At 42.8% G+C, this 22,013-nt stretch overlaps 1 protein-coding gene across 1 annotated transcript in view; it reads left to right on the forward strand.

Moving 5' to 3' along the window:
- The window catches only part of PTGFRN (prostaglandin F2 receptor inhibitor), a 66,637-nt gene that overhangs the window by 9,514 nt on the left and 35,110 nt on the right, over positions 1–22,013 (forward strand). Inside the window, exons 2-3 of the mRNA XM_059466140.1 lie at positions 18,827–19,192; positions 20,041–20,460. Of these exons, the coding sequence (XP_059322123.1) occupies positions 18,827–19,192; positions 20,041–20,460 (786 nt within the window). The remainder of the gene's footprint in view (positions 1–18,826; positions 19,193–20,040; positions 20,461–22,013) is intronic.

A 22,013-nucleotide genomic window follows, 5' to 3' on the forward strand; every position in this document is an offset into this window, starting at 1 on the left:
CTGCAGCTGAGGTTGGCTCCTGGGTGAGCTCAGAACCCAGTTCCTGATACAAGACAGCCAGATGTGTGTTGGCTGTGGCTGACACATGCACAGGGAGGGACAGCCCTGTCTGCCCTGGTTTTCACTGTTCTCTTTGCATGGGTGAGTGAAGAACTTCGACCTTTGAAGTTATTTGAATGCTCCTTGGCACTAGTTAACACCACCACTTCCTTCTGCAGCGCCCCAGCAGTTGCTGGTTTTGTATGCATTAGAAACTTGAAAAGTTCATGAAGTGGCAAGTGTTTTCAATACATGAAGCCAAGCACATTTTTAACTTGTGGTAATTAATGCCCTACCTGTAAGACCTCTGCATTGTCCTGGATGTATGTCACCAGATGATGACAGGAAATGGTCTGATGATTGTGTCTGTGTCTTTGCAGGATCTCTAAGTTCCTCACAGGCAATTTCATGTACCCTTCTCTTGTAATTTGATATAAAATTCCCTCTTGGTACATTTACCATGTTTCAGACAGACCTTCAGTACTTCTTCAGAGCAGGGGTGTGTCTGGGTAAGTCAGGCTGGGTTTGGACACTCTTTAAAGGTGTTCAGAGGGGAGCAAGCATGGCTTGCCTGTGTTCTTGTTCTGCTGTGGCATTTCTTGGGGATGCCTGGTTCATGCAGTAAGCATAGCTTGGAAGGTTGGTGGGAGCTTCAGGGCACTTGTGGGTCTGCTTCAGCAGCCTCTGCCACAGACTGTCTCCTCACTAGCCTGCCTTGCTGAGGAGGTTCTGCTTTTCCTTGGAAAAGATGGCATGTGTGCTTTGTGTTGGAGTAGGTGAAGGGCAGTGAGTACCTGCTGGGAAACCTGAATAGCACTTGGACAGAATTCTGCTCATCTGGTGGTATGTATTGTTGGCATTCTTAGGAGAGTGGGATCTCTCTCTTGACCTCTTTCAGAACATCTGTTTCTGTGCATGAAATCATCCTTTGCCTGCCTTTTTCTTCCATTTGAATCCACTTCTGTCTAAATAGTCTTCTTTGCAGCATCAGAAGTGTGAATGCCAGCAAGGATTTTGTCAGGTCATCCTGGGTGTTTTGTTCTGCAGGGAAGTTACTGTGTGTAGAAGCACTGGAGTGTACACTTGTGATGGGCAGAGCTGTGAGATGTGGTCTGAGCTGTGTTTGAGCTCATTGAGGCAGAATGATAGGCAAGGTATAGCAGTAGAGAGATTTTTTTTCTCCAGGATCTTGGTGCTTGTGAAACTTTACAGAAGTTTCTCATTGTATCTGTTTCAGAAAAAGGACATGTATGCCATCCTTTCTTACTGTGACAGCTGGTCTGATGAAAGATCCCTAAAGAATATTGCCTTATATTACTGTGGTTACATAAATACTGCCACTCTGCTACACAGTTATTCTGTGACTTGTAATTTTGATGGTTTTTGCCACATGAATGCTGAGTTATGCATTGCATGGAGACTCCTGTCACAAGTCCCAAGTGATAATAAAACTGGAGTTTAAAGCTGAATGAGCTCCAAAAATGAATTAGTTGGCAGAACATTATTTGAATTTGTGGTGGGGGTCATACAGAAATTCCACTGTCCATTTCTGTATTCCCCCTCCTTAGCACCATCTACCTCTGATTGTTACAGAAATGTTTTATGTTGGGATAGAAACTAATTGGAATTAGGGCTATGAAGATGGTGAAGGGACTGATGGGGAAGCTGTACTAGGACAGCTGAGGGCACTTGTTCTGTTCAGTCTGGAGAAGGGGAGACTGAGGGGAGATCTTGTTGAGGTCTCCAACACCCTCATGACGGGAAGCAGAGGGGCAGCACTGCTCTCTGCTCTGTGGTGACAGGGACCCAAGGGAATGGCACAGAGGTGTCAGGGGAGGTTTACGTGGGATATCAGGAAAATATTTTTCACCCAGAGGGTGGTTGGGCACTGAACAGGGTCTCCAGGGCAGTGGTCACAGCCCCAAGACTCACAGAGCTCAAGAAGTGTTTGGACACTGCTCTCACGGTGTGACCCTTGGGGTGTCCTGTGCAGGGCCAGGAGTTGGGCTTGGTGATCATCATGTGTCCCTTCCAACCTGGGATACTCTGTGATTCTGTGAATGTTTTCTCTCCTTGTCCTTTAACATTTCTGGCATTTAAGGATGAAATAGGGACAAACATTTAAGTGTCTGACATCCAGGCTTAGCAGGAGCTTGTGAATTTAGGTTGTTAAAGTCTGTTCTCTTTTACTGACAAAAACTAGGGAGCCTCAGTTTAAGCTTTTCCTGCTGGATGTTTCTTGTAACCCCAGTTCTGCCTCATGGACTTAACCTGACTGTGATAATGGCAATTGAACATTCAACTCTTGTGCATTTCCATAAAAATACATAAATCCTGAAACAATCCACAGTAGTGATGTTAAATTTGTTATTGGCTTCTAGTGTTGACATTCAAGGATGCAGCTTTTGCCTCTGCTGTTGTTTCAGGCTCTCTGCAGATAACTTAACAGCCTTGGCTTACAATACTCTGGGTAGGTTTCACTCAAAGTTTGAGCTGCCCTGTATAAATGTGTCCTTCCTGCAGAAAATATTCTGATGATTGAGTAGTGCTGCTTAACAGATGTTTGTTTCAGTGATAACCAGTTGTCTGACCATGCCTGTGACTCTTCCCTAGCAGTCAGCTGTGTACATACCTTTTCTCAAAGTGGGTATCAGCTAGGAGTCACAAGTGGTTTTGATGATTTACAGCACCATGCCCACGAGCTTTCTTTTCCCAGAGAATTTGTAATCTGAATAATGTGATGTGAGTACAGCTTTGTTAGATTTGTAAACTCACATAATGATTAGAAGGGAAGAATGCATCTGCCAGGTGGAGTAATGAAGATGGTTCTTTTCATCAGTAGAGAGATTTTTTTCAATAGGATCTCAGAGAATTCTGGGAGAACTCACTGATTGTACTGAGCAATTGTGGGTGATGGACAGGTAGTGAATTTCTTGCATTGAATTGTTAAGAGATGAAAGTGAAGTTTGAGCAGGGTAGGCAGAAATATGAATACCTTAAAACTGCCCAGGGATGATAATTACTCAGATATTAAACAGATTTTTTTTTTTTAAACACAATTCTCTTTGCTAAAGAGGATATCCTTTTACAATACAGGCAAAGATTGCTGCTTTTCCATCTAGGGACAGACTGGACTTCTGTACTTTAAGACTTGCTGGCAATCCCTTGTCCAAGGCTTGCTTATTCTTTGTGAAAGGAATAAAGATCTTGAAATAATCTGTGTTTTGTCTGGGGAAAGGCAAAACATGATGTAGCTGTGTGCTTTGTGCCCTGCATTTTGACTACAGGTGGGCTTAGCTATAAAACTACGAACAGTGGAGGCATTTGTAGGCTGCTCTTGCATTCCATTAAGGCAGGTGCTCTTCTGCTTGAGTTCTTGGAAATGTCATAATTTGGCGTTGTGGATTTAATCAGGTTTAAGCTCCTGGGAAATGCTCTTCAGATTATTAATCTCTAAAACACATGTTATTTTTTTCTGGAAAATTAAGTGGGGAGTCAGGAGGTGAGAGCAGAGTTGTACAGTTAACTAGAGCCCTGTAAATTCTGTGTATACCTTCTATTTAGATCTTCACTAGCAGCAGGAGTGCCTTTTAGCCACTTTGTTATTTTCTTGTAACAGTAGTAATACTGATTGCTCTCTAATAATAAACAAATTTTCTACAGGACAGTGGTGCTGTTAGCATGACTTATGACTGTCATTCCATCAAGACAGAAACCCAGTTGGTTATGTGGTGTGGTAAAATAAAAATTGAGCAGGGCGTGTAAGTAGTACTTAGAAGGTTTAAAGTGTGAATTTATAAACAGTGAAGAAATTAAAAGGGAAATAAACAGATTTGTTGTATTTATTTATGAAAGGCTTGTCAGGCTTATTGTTATGTATTGCTGACATTGGACATGGCTAGGTGCAGACCTGGGAGAGGAGGATACTTTATTTTTAAACCATCCATTGAGAAATCTGAGTACATGTATACCATGCTTCTTTGTGAACATTAGTGAAGGCATAACTCCTTTTCTTTTGCCCAAGGGGGCTTAGCTATAGCACTGACTTTTTAAACAATGCTATCTTTTCAGATGTTATCATGAGGTATGTGAGCAAGGAGAACTTCTCAGTGCTGCACAGAATTCAGTCTCTTACTTACTTATCTTTTTATTTGGGGTTTTTTGCTTGCTTGTTTGTCATTTTGGGTTTTTTTTTAGTTGGGTTTTTTTGTTTGTTTGTTCGGGGGTTTTTTGTTGTTGTTAATGCTTATGAGATCAAGCTTTCAGTTCATTTTTTTTTTTTTTTTACAGCCTGAGTTAAGGGCTTAGGTGCCAAATGAGCACCTCTCCAGTTTAGGTTGGTGTGGTAGAAATACATGTCAGATTTCTGTTTTCTTTCTGTTTCATTTCGTGTGGGTCTGTGTTTGTGCTTGCACTGGGAGGGATACATCAGTTCCTGTGGTCCCTAGTGCTAGGGCTGCTGAGCAGGAGTCTTTGGCTTGGCATGGCTTCCAGGATGTGCTCAGGGGTCAGGGCTGGCTCTGCTCGTTGGACAGGAGTGTCTCATGCTTTGGTTTTCTGGGCCCATCAGAACCAGTACCTCTGGGGAATAAGGGCTCTCTGTGCAGTGGGTGCATCCTTTGTTATCTCAGGGCTCTTTGCCCTCGAGTGAAGGGGACAATTCAGAGAGATACCTGTTCTCTAGAAATCCCAAAGGTACTTAAAGCTGCCACTAAGGCTCTTCCCTCATGCTTTAAAAGCATGGACTGCTAATTCCAATGTTTGTGGCCAAATCCATCTACAACTCTCCAGGTGAATTTTAGCACCCTTGACTTTCTAAATTGATGGTGTACTTTTCTCTTCTGTTCTTACGGTGATAGACAGCTTCAGTGTTTGCACTAGACATCATTTCAGGTGATATTAAAATTTTGTTTGCATCAACACGGGCTGGTGGAGACTTCTGAGGCTTAGTCAGCCCTGCACTGTTCCTTTTGCAATGTGCACTCGAGGTGTTGTCTGTGGTTGTTGTGCTACACACGTGCACCAGTGCAGGAGCCATAAAATGGCTGGTGGGCTGTCCATTGGGATGCAGAGGCTTTTGTTCTGCTGAACAATGTGCTCTGGGACATAACTCTTCTTTCCAGTGCAGCAAATGTGAGGATGCCTGGGGTGCATGCAATCTGCTGTCTGTTTCAATGTGAGCTGATTATAAGTGTTAGTTACAGAATAATTTCAGCATATCCCAAGTTTCACCCAAATATTAACAGCTACTTATTTTGTGCGTAGGTTGTCTTGTTAAATAGTGTAACCTAGAATAGTTCTGCATGGAGACTGGAGCAGAAAAGAAACAATTAGGCGTTTTCCCTCTGGGTGTCTTTCAAAAATTGTATTCTCCTCCTCCTGCTATTTTAATGTCATGTTGGTTCTCTACCCGCCTCTCACTCTTGTTTCATGCTCAAAAGGATTCCCTCGCTTCTGATTTTGGAGTTACTTGAAAATTCTGTGTTCTTTCACTCCTTTTTTTGTCTCTGTTCTCACTGCTGGGCCCAGCCTGGGCTGCACTGAGGAGCAGCAGTGATGAAAGGACAGTGCCTCCAAGCTCCTGCTTCCTGAGGCTGTGGAAGCGAGGGGAAGGCTGACACCAAAGATGTGTTCAGCCTCAGGTCTTGCCTCTGGTGGTGGCCATGAGTGGAAGCCTAGGGAAGAGGGAACACATTACTGTCCTAGTGTATCATTTCATGATCATATGTAGCTTGGAAGCTTCCTAAATCAGAGGTGGTATCCTCATAGAATCATAGGATGGTTTGGGTTGTAAGGGACCTTACAGATCATCCAGTTCCAACCCCCTGCTGTAGTGGTTTTGGTCCCATGCAAAATCAAGACACCCGCCATGGAGAGGAACACTTTCCACTAGACCAGATTGCTCAGAGCTCCATCCAACCTCACCTTAATGTGCTTAACCTTGGCTAATTCCCCCAAGTATTTGCTGGCTCATGGGTGTTGCACTTGGCTAACGCTGAAGCTGGTTTCTGAGATGTTCTGGGTGTTGGCACCTATTAGATAATCTTATTGTGTTACCTTTCTCTTTCATCACCTCTGGTGTTGACTGTCCAATGCATAGCATGCCAATGACAGCAGCAAAGTATCTCCTTAGGAGAGATACATTTCTTGAAAGCAGGAATAACAGGAAACATTTTAAGATGTGTATTTGGTCAGACTTAAATGAAAGTGGGTAGCTAAAGGCTGAACCCCAGACTTTGCCAAGGCTCCAAGTGGTGCTGTGCTGTGATAGACTTTTATTACATGTGGGTTTTCTCATGTCTAATGGCATCAAATTCTCCCCAGAAATTAAATGTGTGTGACATTCTACAGTGCTACCTGTTCCTGTGTGTACCAGGGAGGCTGTTCAGGATTGATTGTTGAGGCAGAAGTAGATAATGCAGCAAATGCTGCAAGTTAATCAAAGCAGATAACAGAGATAACTTACTGGCATATAATCTAAAGGGAGAAAAGACTTAAAGTTTGTGATGGGGAACATGAAATGACTGCTGGTCTTCCTTGGCCAGGTGCTGAACTGATGAGCCTTGCTGTTCTGCTACTGGAGGTAACAAAGTGCCTGCATGGGATTCAGGGCTGGGTTTTCACAGGTGATGGAAGGCTTGGGACTGTGAGCCTGGAACTTTAGAAAGGAGGCTTGGTTCCCCAGGAGATTAATGCTCAGGCATTTTTGATAATTGAACCTCTTCATTTCAAGAACTACCTAACTTTGGTCACACAAGAGCAGAGTGCTTTGTTGTCTTTTTTTTTTTTTTTTTTTTGCTTACTCTGTAAGTCACAAGTAGAAATGTTTGTTTTTCTCCAGGATTGGGTAATTTGGAGTGGAATTTCACCAGGTGCTTGCTCAATGCTTTGCTGGTTTCTGGATCTCTTTTGTGTTGCCCACATGTACATACCTGCCCACCTGTTCCAGAAAGCCTCTTCTTCTGTCCAGTAAAATTAATCTTCCAGGAAATTAAATAGCAGCCACATGCAATACTGTTTCCTTTCACGTGTGAGAACAGCTTTCTAGAGGTAGGATTCAGGGCCACGGACAGCTAATTACACAGCTAATTTGCCTTCAAGCTCTTGGAGGCACTGAATGCCAGGAAATTTTTGACTCTTGCATGCTTTTTTGGGAAGTTTTGGCTGTTAAATTTGTTGAGCAGGCATAAGTGATGTTGCAAAGTGTGGATGGATTTCAAATCCTGGCCACACATGTGTTCATGGCTTTGGCTCACACTTGTGATTTAGGGAAGAGCTTCTATTTCCACACTGAATTTCAAATGTGAACAGTCCTTTAAGCATCCTTTATGAGCACACAGTTGCATCTTCATTATTATTTTGGTTGTTGAGGACTGAGTTTCTGAGGTAAGTCCCAGTTTCTGCACTTTGCTTTTTGCTGGGAAGCAATCTGAGTATTCCTTGGGATGTAACTGACCCAGAAGTGTCACTCCAGGAGCATATCTGCTGTGCTTCAGGTGTCTTGGGTTTTTGGTACACTGCAACCCCCCAAAGATGCAGTATGATTTTTGGGGGCTTAGCACCAGCTGCCCTCTGCAGCCTTTTCTCTTTTTAAAGACTGTGCTGGTGCCAAAGTAGATAATTGTGGTAGTCTTATTTTTCTTTGTGATGCAGATTTTTTTTTTGTTTAAATATTAGTAAGGAGGCCATCTTGAGTTCCAGCTACTAACCTAAAACTTTATTCTGAATTTTCAGGAGTCTTAATGAAACCAGCATTATTGTTTTGAATGTTGTTTGTGAGGCTTTTTCTTGTTTCCAGAAGTGTCTTGTCTTGGTATTTGTCCCTTTCAAATAATGAAGAGTGCTGTGGCATGCCTGTTTTCAAAGCCAGCTGTTTTGCAGACCCATCTGGGGGTAATTTTATTTAACAGTCTGCGTGGGGGTTGCACAGAGACCTTGACTGGAATCCCTGTGTGCCTTCTAGATGTTGTTTTATGTCCCTGACCTCTCATCTTTTTTCTTATCCAGACCTCTTTTCTTCCCTTGCTCCCACTGAACTGCTGACCCTCTGCTTTGGAAGAGAGAAATGATTCTGTAATGGAAAATATCTCTTCCTGAAATGGGTAATTTCATGTGTCTCCTTTTTTTTTTCTATGCTACAGATGAGACTACCTATCTTTTCTGGGGCAAGAGAGTCTCTCATTGTCTCTGCCATAGCAAATAATAAAAGCTCAGCAGCATCAAGCAGTGTAAATACCTTGCAGTCCTGTTCTCAATTACAGAATTAGTTATGTAAATCTTGTCTTAAAGGAGGAAGAGCCCTGATGTCTCTTAAATCATACTCTGTGTGCACGCATGCGTGCAATTCCTTGTTGTCCAGGAGAAAAATACCATGCAGGCTCCACAGAGATTAACATACTAAACACTGTTGCTCTGCATGACCTGAAATTGGCTTTTGGGTGCTAATTGGATCTGTAGGCTGTGAGAGGAGGGCTTGGAAAGCACTGGCCTCCAGTTTTCCAGGTTTCAGGCAGCAGTATGGATGTGGTGGCTGTGTAGGGGCCCAAGTGAAGTCCTCTGGGGGCACCAGTTGCTAGAGCACAAGTTAGATAACTGTTGGCTTATGTCATCTTTGCCTGGCTCTTTTGCATTCATCTTTATGTAAAGAAATTGTGATACAGTGAGCACTAAGCCTGAAACCAGGAATGCCTGTTATCCGTTCCTTGCTTTTTAATTTGGTCTGGTTGATTAATCTGTCCAAGAAGATCTGCTGCAAAAGGACCTGGCAAAAGCTGTGCTACTGCACTTAGCTCCACAGTCCTGCAAGGCACAGGCACTCATTTCCATGCCGTAACACCCATTCTGTGTGCATCTGCTGTTGGCATTTTTAACGTGGCCGCTTGCTCGGAGATTATTTACGGTGAAGATGAGACCGTTAGAAAATTAAATTACAGGCAAAAAGGATTGCTCTAAAACACTGAGCTCCATCCCCCCACTGGCTCCTGTGGCTGCAAATCAGTTGTCAAGCGTGGAGCCAAGGTGGGCCAGTGCCATATGCTGCCCTGTTCAGCAGTTCCAGCAGCCTGGCTGCCCGGCCACCTCGCGCCATCGTCTCTCACAGCAGCAGATGCAGGCAGAGGGAAGCTGCCCTTCAGCATCCCAACTGGAGAGTCTGGGAGCCCAAGAGTGTGTGTGTGTGTGTTTGTGTCATTTGGTGTTGTGGCTGCTGACTTGTGTGATGGGCCTCTGCTGCTGCTTTTGCTGGAGCCTCCAGGATGCCTTTGCTCATCTGGTGAATTGCTTGTTAGGAAATGAGTGCCTGTGTGTGGAGATTTGAAGTGAACCACAAAATAATTCTTGGGGAGGTGAAGATTTGTCATATCTGGATTATGAAAGTATTTGGCTTTTTAAATTTCATTTCCAAATCCCCTTTGGATTTAACTTGGCTTTAGACAGGACCTTGTCTGGTATAAGCGGGGTGTTGGGTTAAATTACAAATGCCACCAAATTTAAGCAGGTAAAGAACACAAAAAACCGCTAACAAAAATCTGCAGCCTGCCCCCCTTCATCCCAAACACCAAATAAAAAGCTCACATCTAAAAGCAAGGCAAAACAATCACTCAAGAACCTCCCCCTAAAAAACCTCCAGGACCTGTTTGTGCTTTTTCTTGCTTTGCTTTTTGATTTTAATATAATTCTTAATGAAAAATAAAAGAATTCACGTTGGTTTCAGTGCTTCTTGTATTTGTTAGCATTTTTAAAGGGTTTTTTTTGTATATTACCTAGCATTAAAGATGACTTGGAAAACAAATGATTACTTCATGTTAATAAAAATCAATGCTTTCTGCTTTGGGAGAAAAAAAGAGTGATGGTAATGGAAATTATTTTGGAGAGAGAAGGGAGTGTTTCAGGATTTCCTTTCTAAAATATACATATATATTATATGAATTACAGACTTGTGGAACACATGGCTATTGCTATTCATGCAGCTTTTTAAAAAGTCTTTTGACAAATGCTTTTTCTTAGCTTTCCAGCTTTATCAGCTCTGTTATGAGCTATGTCCTGGTGAAAGATATGTTGGTAAAAAACCATAGTAGCTTATAGAGTTTTAATGTGATCTTTCTAGGATTTAGATTTTTTTGTCTTGGATTTTCACTCAATGTATGACTTTTAGTTAATGTAGATGCAGCTTTAGAAATTATCTATTTCGATTGTTTACTCCAGTTAAATATCCCAAAAGTTCAGTTTAATCCTAGTGGTGTGCTGCATTCCACACAGAGCAAAGAAAATGGTTTGTCTCTGCCCAGAGGAAATTGCAGAATAGAACAAATGGATTTGGACTGCTCAACTCAGTTCCAAATGCTTTGGGAAAGATTTAAGATAAGAGATAAGTGCAAGTTAATGATGTTGCAGAACACCACTGATTTTAATTCTGTATATTCCAGTTTGGGGACTTGTAAAAAATACTTCTCTTGCTCAAGTTGGCATTAGTAGTAGGTATTTGTTAACCTGTGTCTTTCCTCCCCACTAAAGGAAATGTGAAGATACTGTAGATACAGCATTTCTGGAAATATTTGCAGCCTGGTTTCCACCTATGCTCTTAAGCCTTTACTTGTGGGCTTTAGTGCTTTGTCAACTGTTTTCTTTAGAATGCAACATATTGAATTTCTCCTCTGCAACACAAATTGCTTCTGAGGAAGAACAACAGAAAATCACCTGTCTTGTGTGGCAGTCTAAATACCACTTCCAGAATGCCTGGACTTTTTGGGTCAGATGTCACCAGGTAACCTAAATGGGCTGCTCTGTCAGAGCAGGATAGAAATGGAGACAATTTGGAGGACAGTAAATGAAGGCCATTAGCAGGGACAGGTTTGTCAGGTGAGACCCAGGAATAAATGGCATGTTAATTCTGGCATTTCATGGGGATTTTTTCCTATCCCCTTTCTTTTTCACTTCCAGATGCGTTTTAGAGACTTGTCAGAAGTAGTTCTTAGATACAGCTTTTTATCTTTAACTGTCAGTCAGTGATAGGGAAAGGGAATAGAGATTATATGTGATGGAATTGTTCGACATCCAGGGAATCTAAAACATGATCTTTAGTGTTATCTTTGCCTGCTAGATGGTTTGGTTGGTTTGGTGGTTGATTTTTTTGGGGTTTTTTTGGACTGGTGGTACCACAGTTCTCTGCCTGCCAAGAGCTGCTCTGTTTTACAAGGTAGCCTCCTGTTTTGCACACTTGGGAAAGGTTTGTATGGCTTCTCCTTTCCCTTTTGCCTGCCATATGCCTTGGTCTACCTTCCAGTAGCAAACCTCTCCCCATGGCCAGCAATCAGTGGTGTACAGAGGGATCTGTGCTGGCTGCAGCCAGTGGTACTGTTTTAAACTCTAGGTACTGTTTTAAACTCTACCTGCACACGCAACCTGGTTTCTGCCTTGCAGCTTCCACTGCAGCTTGCTGGTCTCTTCTCTTTCTGCTGTAGCATGAGTAATCCACAGAAGCACTTGCAGCAAATTCCCATAGCTTGTTTTGGTACAGGATTGAGATGGGTGATGTGCTGGAGTGAAAGATGCCAGTCAGCTTGTCTTCAAAGGAGAGGAGCTGTGCAGGTGACCAGTGCTTCATTCCCAAAAGCCTGAGATGGCAGGAGAGGCAATGCTGCCTGTTGGAGCTGCCTTGGGAGAGAGACAGAAGGTGGCTTTCATTTTTGTGAGACAGCAGGTGGCTTTCATTTTTGTGAGATGGTTCACTGATGTTTTTCCAAAGTGAATCTTTTTGGGCAGTGAGCAGATGAACTGCTGACTATGTGCAATGATAGAGTGTGTTTCATATGGTGAAGTATTGTTCTCTTACTGTCCCTGTTTTTTTGGACAGTAAGATCTTCTGACTGCTGTCAGGGCTGGAACTCGTTTCCTATGGAGAAAGGTTGGTGTTAAGTCTGGAGACAAGAAGACTCCAGGGAGATCATATTATGGCCTTTCAGTACCTAAAGAGGCTTGTAAAAAGGGTGGAGAGAGACATTTGACCAAGGCATGTAGTGACAGGACAAGGGATAATGGCTTTAAACTAAAAGAGGGCAGGTTTTGCTAGGATATTAAGAAGAAATTCTTTATGATGAGGGTGGAAAGACACTGGAGCAGGTTGGCCAGAAAAGCTGTGGATGCCCCATTATTTGAAATGTTCAAGGTCAGGTTGGCTGAAACTTCCAGCAGCTTGGTCTAGTGCAACACGTCCTTGCCCACGGCAGGGTGTTGGAACTAGATGATCTTTAACAGTCCATTCCAACCCAAACCATTCTGTGGTTCTGTGATAACTGAGAACTGTGCCCTAGTGAAAGCCTCATGGTTTGTTCAGATGCTTTTGTAATCCCATGGCTTGGTGGCAGTGGGTGAGGGGATGAGTGGGTGAAGAAAGCAGGTTGTTCCTGTGCTGCAAAATTAACACTCATGTGCTTTTATGTGAATGTTAGTCCACGTGGTGTACATGGAGTTCAGCTGGGAAGGTAGTTGCTCGTTCACCCTGTGCTGGAGATGTGGTTTTTCTGAGATCTCAGATGGTATGGAGATAAGAGCAATCCAGCAGCCTTGCAGTTTGATGGCTTTTCTGAGGCTCCACTTAAGATGCAGTATGCGTTTCTTCATCCTGATAGAGATAATGGGTTTTAAGCAATTACACCCAGGCTAATTCCTTTTGATAAGAGCTCTACATTATCTAAAAAAAGAATCCTAGCCGCCTGGGAAAGAACAATGTAAATGTCTCTCTCATGGACTCTTTCATTTGCTCTTCTCTGATATCTTCAGATGATAGGCTGCAGATCTTTCAAGCCATAAAAATCTATCTGACTGTTCTTGGGTAAGGCAGTTCTACAGTCAGAGAGGTGTAGCTTGACTGTTTTCTTGCAAGGTATGGAGGGAACCCTGTGTGCCTCAGATGATTACAGCTTTGACATGAAGAATCAAATTTGTTTTTTGTTTGTTGTTTCTTTCCTGTGAAGGCTGGCCAGTTGTAAAGTCTGGGTTGCTTCTGCTGGTTAAGGCAATCTGAATTAGGTAATTTGGAAAGAATAGGAGTAGCCTACCATTTAATTTTGCATACATCCCAATCCCTGCTCTGTGTGTCTGCACTGGAAAGAAGGGTATGATAATGTCATGTTTTAAGCAGGAATGGTAAGGGATCTCACTTACTTAGTTTTGGTTTTTTCCTTCTCTTTTTGAGACTAATATGGAAAATTTGATAGCTAGCTGCCTTTCTGGTTTTTCAAGAACTTTCCTTTTCTGCTTAATCTCTGATTTTTCCTCTCAGACTGCACAGTGTAGCGTAGAAAATTTAATTGACTGCATTTAAAAAGTGAAGGAAATACCAAAGTAAAATGTTTGTTTAAATATGCCTCTTCTAGGAAATTCATGTTAGTTATATATGAAAAAAATAATTGCTGTAACAATTATTGAAAGTTTTGAAAGATTTTCAGGCATTGTAGGCGTGTTTGGTATAACTTGTTCTTTCTCTCCTAGCTAGTCACTGATGACATTGTTGATGTGTAGCTGCCTGATCATAATTGAAGCTGGGAGGATAGGCAAGGGGAAGAGGGGCAGATTGGAGATAAGGATTATCATCTCCTGTGCTGATATGCTTTGGCTCTCCTTCCCAGGAGGAGAGGCTGTGAATGTGTGGCATGCTGCCTGTCCCTTCACCTACCTGCTCACTAGGGAAAGTTGCTGAATGCTTTCCATCAAGAGCCTGATAATTTCTTTTTTTGAAAATGGAGGAAGAGTATTTGAGTGCACGTGACTCTGGTGGGCTAAAAAAAGAACAAGGCAAAAATAACTTTTTTCCTTCAGTTTGGAAAATGGCTTTACACATCATGAAGGCTGTGGTTAAGCAGTTCAGTAGAGAAGTGAGAGGTTTGGGATTTTGCTAGAAATGGCTTTAGTGGTAGGGCATTCATTGCTCACACTCCAGTGTGGCACAGGAGGGGCTGCCCCTGCCCGCTTCAGTCACTCCCACAGTGCTGCAGCAAGTGTTGCTTTGACTGGAAATAGACGGAGGAGTCCAGGGAGGGAGGATCGCTACCACCATTTGCAAAGTTGGCTGCAGTATTTTTTTTCCTGTCATAAACTGTTGTGAATTTGAAAGGGCTGCTGGGTATTTCCTTCCCAGACATGGTAATGTTCAGTTGGCAAACGAAACAACCTTTTGTTCGGAAAGCTCTTTTGAGATGAAAGGCGTCAGCAAAGTTGTCGCTGTGTCTCCTGTGACTGCCTTGGTTGAGGAGCTGGACTGTGTGTTCCAAGTCTTTCTGATGCAGAGGCTCGAGTGCTTAGTCTGAGCCAATTTACTCATTCGTTAGCTCTTACTTTTTTGACTTTAATTGGCTTCCTACTGCATGTCAGATTGCATTTTCCTTCAGCTGGCGGATGTGGAGGCGACCTCCTTCTCCGGGCTGCCACGAGAACATGTTTTCTTATTAGAGAGAGCTGTCTAGTGCAGGCTGGAGGAAGCACCTTGTGAAACAGAGTGCTGAAGCACAAGTGTGTTCTTTGCATCAATAATACCTTCTCAGCCTTGTGGAAGGCTCTACATGTTACTTGTCATCTTGTCCTTTCGTAAGTGATGCACGGATGCAAAATGTATATGAGAAAAAAGCTCCTAGAAGACTTTCCAAATGTCCCCAGTGCAAGGGGAAATCCTTAACCAGCCCTTTCCTTGAGGAATTTTGTAGCTTGTTGAGAGTTTAAACATCTACCTGTTCTGTAGGTCCTGCACAATTTTGCGGCCTTGTTTTCTTGGTTATCCTAAAAATGACAGGTTACTCTTTATACTCAGATTAACTTCACAACCCATCTATTCAATCATCTGCTTTCCTTGTTCTCCTTTTTGGAAGGATTTCATTTAATGCCAGCATTAAAGTGCAATGATGGTGCATCTGGGTGGTTAGACAAATTTATAAGCCATTGCTAAGGAAAAAATACTATCTCAAAGCTGCCTTGGCTATGTCTGAGCTGTCTTGCCCCTGTTTTACTAACATGACAGACCCCACTGTATTATTCTACCTTGAGCCACAATTTGTCCATGTTTCTGGTGAAGTATTTCATGCTTTCCCATGGGAGAATCCTCTAATCAAGTGCTTCACAATATATGGGCTCTGTGGTTGTCATACATTTCTGGCCCAGCCCTGCAGAAGAGCCAGTGTTGCCTGGTAGTGCTGTCACCTGTTTCATGAACCCAAGGAATACGTCCCATGTCTTGTGTTTGTGTGCTGTCCTCCTTGCAGGGGCTCCGTTACCTTTTGTTTTGGAAAACAGTTCCTTGCAATTTCATCTGGTGGTCTGGTAACTCAATAAAAATAGAATTTTGTATTTAACAGTTAACCTTGGGCTTTAGAAAATTTGATGGCCAACACTAACTCAGATCCAATTACTGAGTTCGCACTAAATTCACATCTTTGGTGGGATCGGTGGTGCTGAGAAATACAGATTTGTCAAAGTTCTGTTGCTTTCTGTCACTAGTGTATACATTGTTTTGTCTTCCTCCATCTGTTTCTATAGTTAAATGAGATTCAGATGAATTCATCAAGAACCTGTCACCTTATATTAACAGTGAAATATATTTGGTGTCATGAAAAATAAATGTTTCCAACAAATTTATGTAGTTTTGAGCTCTTGTATCATGATTGCTCTGGGAAGGTGAGGGGGTGTATGTAATTAACACAGGACTCTAAGAATAAAATATTTGCACAAGCTCGTCCCTTATCTGCCAGAGTAATATGGAGTTCACCTTTTGCCAAGATCGGTGTCTGTAGCACTGTGTCTGTAGCTACTTGTGCCACAGTTACATGAAATGTTAATCCCTAATGCACGCGAAGAACACCTTGTTTAGTCTCTAGGGATGACATTGCTGCAGGACCTTGAATTCACGGCCTGCTGGGTCCCTTAGAAATGCAGCTTACCCTTGGGGTGCCTGCCCTGTGCACACTCATCCTCACTGTGGGAAGGGCAGAGCAGCTGCTCTGCAGGAAGTTCTCAATCTCTTATTTGGTGATGTTGCCTCTGCTCCTGCCTTACCAGAATCCTGATTTATTTTAGCAATAACAAGTGTTATTGTTTGAAATGTATAAAATTCTGTTACACCTCATTCCTCTTCTCTCCTGCAGTCTGTTTCACTGCCTTCCTTCCAGCCCTGGGTTAAGCAGGAATTGCTTGTGGGAGGGGGATAGTCATGACTTTACAGATCTGGTGAGGACTCCCTGTGCTCCTGTCTTTCACTTTGGTTTGCCTTTTTGCAGGAAGGTGCTAATCACCCCCACCTTCATTTAGTGTCAAAGGGTCTTTGGTGACCTTGGAAGAAGAGGAACTGAGCTGTCGGTGCTAATCTCAAACACAAATGTGCAGCCCTTGCCACATTAGTCATGCCTTTGTCACCTCTAGATTGGATTAGTGCAGTGCACAGTGTGTGGGTCTGCAGCTGAAGACACATGCAGAACAGTGTTGTCTGCTTGTTTTAGTGTCACCAGAGAGTATTTTCTAGAGATGTCAGTGCTTGAGGAGTGTCCTCAGTCAGGATCCTGAGCTGACTTCTCACACTGGTTTGCTGGAAGCTGGTTTGACTGTCAGGCTTTAAAGCTTACCTGCTGCTGCTACTGCCTTCTGTAAGAGGATAAGTTGAAGGATTGAATGCAACTTAAGACTTTGTGAGGAAGTATATCAGAGCCCTGTAGCTTGCTTTATTTTTTGTTGATTGTTTTTCTCTGTGGATGATTTTAGGATTTTGGTGTGGTGCTTGGGTTAGGAGAGGTGTCCTTGAAGACATCTGTCTGTGGAGCAGTACATCGTCAGTGGAGGTTTTCCTCTCCAATGCACATGTGAATGGTGCAGCAAAGCCCAGCTTCCTTATTAGGACTAGTCAATCACTTGATCAGGTATATAATAACAGTCTTCTGGGAGGGATAGAAGGGGTAGGAGATTAACCCCAGTCTGCATTACAAATAAGTTTAATGAAGTACTAATGTTGAATACAGAAGGTCATGGCAGTGAGGAAGTTGGACTATTATGACTGAGCCTGTACATGTGAACAGCCTGCAAAGCAAAGAGCATGGTAAGAGTTCTGAACTGGGCAGTTTTAGTCCTTGGTTCAACTGTTTGTCAAACTATAACTGCAAATAAAATTACACTTTTTCTCTTGCAGTTATGCTCAGTGTGTACAGCTGCTTGTGTAGTTTTAAAATGCCCACAGAAATCTTATTCTTTAACACATCCTTCTCCACGCTGCTCTGGAGTGGACAAGCTGTGCATTATAGCAGGTTCCCCAGTGGAGGTTTCTGTTCACAAGACTCTTTTGCCCACCCTTGGACACCCATTGGCATGATGAGCCTAAGCCAGCAAGTGGAGTCCTAATCTACAGCAAGATGTGCAGAGTGATAAGAGGGAAAGGCTCAGCAAATATATTGGTGTTCATATCACTAGCTGGTGGCTTTTCTAATGGGCTTAGTGAATTGTAGCAGATGTGAGATGCTGTACTTTGCATGTTGGGGTGTTGTTTGTCTTTTCCTCTGCAGTATCTCAGATTGATTTTTTGGTCCAATTGCTTTTGTTGTTGTTAGATGTCTTCTTGGTTGTATCAAGAGCTGTCTTGAGTGTTCTGGCTTCTGTTCTACCTAGCTGTTAAAATATTTTGCTATGGATATGGAGGTGGTGGGATGCAGCAAGCTGTTTGTGTTTGCAGGCTGAGTTTAGTAGTACTCATCTTTTGAGAGATTTCTCTGGTTGGAACTGTGAATCAAAGCAGTTTGCTCTTTGGAGAAGTAAGGACCTGCCAAAATCCATGTGCAGCTGCTGGGGTTATTCTCTGGACTACAGAGCCAAATCAACCAGAAGAGTCTCTTGCTGTGTCTCTGCCAGGTCCTCTGGCTTGTTTAAGTGGTTCACACTTCTGCCTGGAGCATAACATTCTGCTTTGCCAACTTGTGCAGAAAACTGCTGTTGTCCTTTCCTTCTGGTGAGACAGTCCCAGAAAACACAGTCCGAGCACTGTGTGTTCCTCTGCTTTGGAGGGATCCTGCTCTGCTCAGCTCCCAGCTTCTGGGCCTTCACCAGAGAGGAAACTTGTGGTTGCAGAAATCCACTCAGGCAAACTGTGTCCGTTTTAATCAGTTCTTCCTTTTGAATCAATTTGGAGGGCAAGGAATCTCACCTGTGTTTGAGAAGCCATGACCCTTTAGGGCAGTTGTGACTATACTCATTTTGGGAGAACGTCAACTTAAAATTCTCCTGGCCCTCAATCTAGGGGAGAATTAATTTCCTACTTCAGACTCTCTAGTGGTATCAGCAGTAGTCTTATAAAAATTCCTGATTAGATTTTGCCCTCATTGTAGTAATGAAAACCACTTATTAATGTTGTTTAAACATCTTATGTAGCACTTGCCTTGTAGTAGAGAAACTGTTGTCCATTGGATCTATGGCTAATTATCTTCCTTTTTTTTCTCTTTACAGTTTTCTCTCAGTTAGTATTTTGTTACCTCACGTGGTATTAGAAAAGCAGCGAAAAAAAGATTGTCCACACTAAAAATGATGTATTTAGAGGCTCCTGCTTCAGTGAGATGAAATGTTAATGGGAAGTATTGCTCTTGCAGAGTGAAATGCAAGAGCTGCAGAGTGGGATGCCCAACCTTGGCATGTTTAATTTTTGGTGTGTTCCTGGTGGAAGCCTGTACTTAACTGCAGAGTGGGATGCCCAACCTTGGCATGTTTAATTTTTGGCGTTTTCCTGGTTGAAGCCTGTCATTAACTGTGCCCTATTCTCCGTTTTCCCGCCCAGCTTTGTGCAGAGGGCGCATTGTGAGAGTGCCCCCGGGTCCCCTCATCCGAGTGGTGGGCACGGAGGTGGCCATCCCGTGCAGCGTGAGTGACTATGATGGACCCAGTGAGCAGAACTTTGACTGGGAGTTCTCCCGGGACACTGACTTCGTGCGGATAGTGAGTACCTGGGATTCTACCTTCACCTCTGAGGAGTACCAAAAACGCGTGGGCCGCGGGGATATCAAACTGAGACGGAGCAGCAACGATGCTGTGGAACTTGTGATTAGGAACATCCAGCCAGCTGACCAAGGGAGATACAAATGTTCCACGCCCAGCACTGATGCCACCGTTCAGGGAAATTATGATGCAGAGGTCCAAGTGAAAGGTATTTCTGAAGAGTGAGGTGTGCTTTAAATTTGTTTTTGATATTGATTATAGATGTACCCTTAAGAATGTTGATTTTACTGTTGTTTATGATCATTGTGATTTTTTTGTTTATTTTCTTCTTATTATTCCTCTTTAATTCTCCTAAAGCCAGAATTTAAAATTGGGAAATATGATAGCAAAGGCAAGTGAGGTGAAGAAGTGAAGAGAGGCTGTTTACTATGAAAACCACTTTTTTTTTCTGTCTAGTAAATATGTAAATAAAACACTAAGTGGTGGGTTTTCTGAAGATGTCTGCAAATATTTCATGTCCCTAATCCTCTTGGTAGAGAAGCTACGTTCAGGTAAAAACCACAGGCTGCCTTCTCTCTCAGTTTTAGTGTCATTTAGGGATCTCTCTGTATGAAGGAGGTAATCTTCCTTTTCTCCTTTATAGCATGTTGATACTACAGTCTTGTCCTGGCTTTGCTCTATCACTTAGCATTTTTCAGTATTAAATTTGGACACTTTTTCTTTTCCCATATCTTATTTTTTACTCACATGAATATCAAGATTAGTTTTGTATGGGAATAGTCAAAAAGATGATGTTTGGATGAGAAACTAAAGTGAGTGGAAGGATAAATGAATTCTTGTCTTGTCTTGTTTAAAGCAGAGCACTTCCTTTAGTGCTTTTTCAGCTGAATTTCCTTCTTCCTGGAATATATTTATGTGTGGGAGAAGGAATGATTGGCAAGGTGTTGCTCTGTGGTGGTTTTATTGCCTCACATCTGAACAGCTCACTCTGGGTGTTCTCTATTTGATTCTGTTTTATGATGCTTGCGTCGTTTGGGGTTTTTTCTTCCCAAATAGTGATTTCCGACGGTTTGTCCGTGAGCGGCTCCAAAGCTCGTTCCTCCGCGTCTCTCCGGCTGTCCGAGGGCGACTCCTTCAAGCTGCGCTGCTCAGCCACCACCACGTCCCCGGAGCACACGCACCTGCACGTCACCTGGCAGGTCAGGAGTGGCTCCTCTTGGCGGGACGTCCTGTCTTTGACGCACGAGGGCAAGTTCCAGCCGGGCGCCGGCTACGAGGAGCGCTACCGCAGCGGGGACGTCCGCCTGGACACGGGCGCCAACGACACGTACCGGCTCTCCGTGTCCCAGGCCTCCTCCGCCGACGGCGGCGCCTACCGCTGCCTCGTCAGCGAGTGGGTCCGAGGGGCCGACGGCGCGTGGCAGAAGATCCAGGAGAAGAGCGTGGAGATCGCCACGGTGTCCATCCAGAGGACCGGTGAGTGCTCCTGGTCGTGGTGCTGTGGCCAGGCTCCGGTGCTTTGGGGTCACTGAACGAAGCGAGGGTGCGTTCCAGCAGGACCTGGAGTGCTGTGTGGATGGCTGGCCTGTTGTGAAAAACGCCAATCACTTGTTTTTAAAATTTTAGAAGTTTAATAGTAATAAAATGGTAATAAACAGTAGTAACAGAATTAGAGTAATAACAATTTCGACAAATTGAATTAGGACAATATGAGACAATAAATACAAAGAGTTACGGACGTCCAGGTACCTTTTTCTGGGCAGCACGAGCCCGAAAAAGGGCACATGTTAACAGAGGATTAACCCTTAAAAACAATAGCCTGTTGCATATTCATACACTTCATACATGATGCATACATTCCATTCAAATACAGGATTCTGTCTGGTCATCGTCAACTTCTTCCTCCGAATCCTAACAGCACCTTTGAGGTGGGAAGAAGTTAATTTCTTCTGATAAGAGGGCAATAAATTCCTGTTCTCTGAAAGATTTAGGTGTCCTGTGGCTGCTATCTTGCTGCGAGTCCTTTCTTTAAAAAAAATATCCTACGTAGCATAGTTTCTATTTTAACATTTTTTATAACCTAAAACTATATTTAACACAGTACTTAAGAGAATTAATACAGCATTACTTTCTAACACAACACATATAATATTCATTTTAATATTTGCGAAAAGCCAATCATAAAATACATTCATTTTTCACACCTGTTAAATCTGTGACATAATTTTTCTAGCTTTATTTTGGAGAAAAGGGCATGGAATGATTCCCTGGAACCTCTTAGAGGTTCCTGCCTAGACGCAGATTTTATCTCATGCTTCATTCACTTCAGAGTGCTCATGGTTTTTTATATATTTTTTAATATATATATTTTTTATATATTTTTATATATATTTTATATATATTTTTATATATTTTTATATATTTTATATATTTTTTTATATTTCTTAAATAAACATTATATTTAATGCCTGGTCCCCCAAAGCCTTCCCTCTGCTCTCTTAACACTGGGTTCCATAGCACTAAACACCTGCACTTCCCCTGTGAAAGTGGCTTGTGATTCAGTGATAGATGCAGAGCTCTTCTGTGTGCTGTTTAGTAAAATAGTGTGGAAAGATCAAGAGAAAGGAGGAAGGCAGTGATAATTTAACAGGGCAAATTACCCAATGATTTTTTATCACTGGTCTGATTGATCTGCTCTGTTGGCAGGGGTCTAGGACAGTAATGGTTCTGTTAAACACATCATTGCATGCTTGGCTAAGGAGGCAGAAATACATGCAGTGCTGTGCTGAGCATATCCAGATATCCCTGCCCATACAGATGCCAGGACTAGATGCACTAAGCACTTGATTCCATTAGCTTTATCACTGCTGGTTGGAGGAGGGAGAGCGGGGGTGATGCACCTTATCACTCAATAGGTGGAAAAACAGGCAGTGATGGTCCTTCAGAAATATGAGATTATCACAGTATTTTAGAACTGTTCAGACAGAAAGGGTATCTTTTCATTTTTGTAATCCTTTAGTCGCTAGGGA

Source organism: Ammospiza nelsoni, chromosome 2, assembly GCF_027579445.1.
Source record: "Ammospiza nelsoni isolate bAmmNel1 chromosome 2, bAmmNel1.pri, whole genome shotgun sequence".
In the NCBI taxonomy this organism is placed as follows: domain Eukaryota; kingdom Metazoa; phylum Chordata; class Aves; order Passeriformes; family Passerellidae; genus Ammospiza; species Ammospiza nelsoni.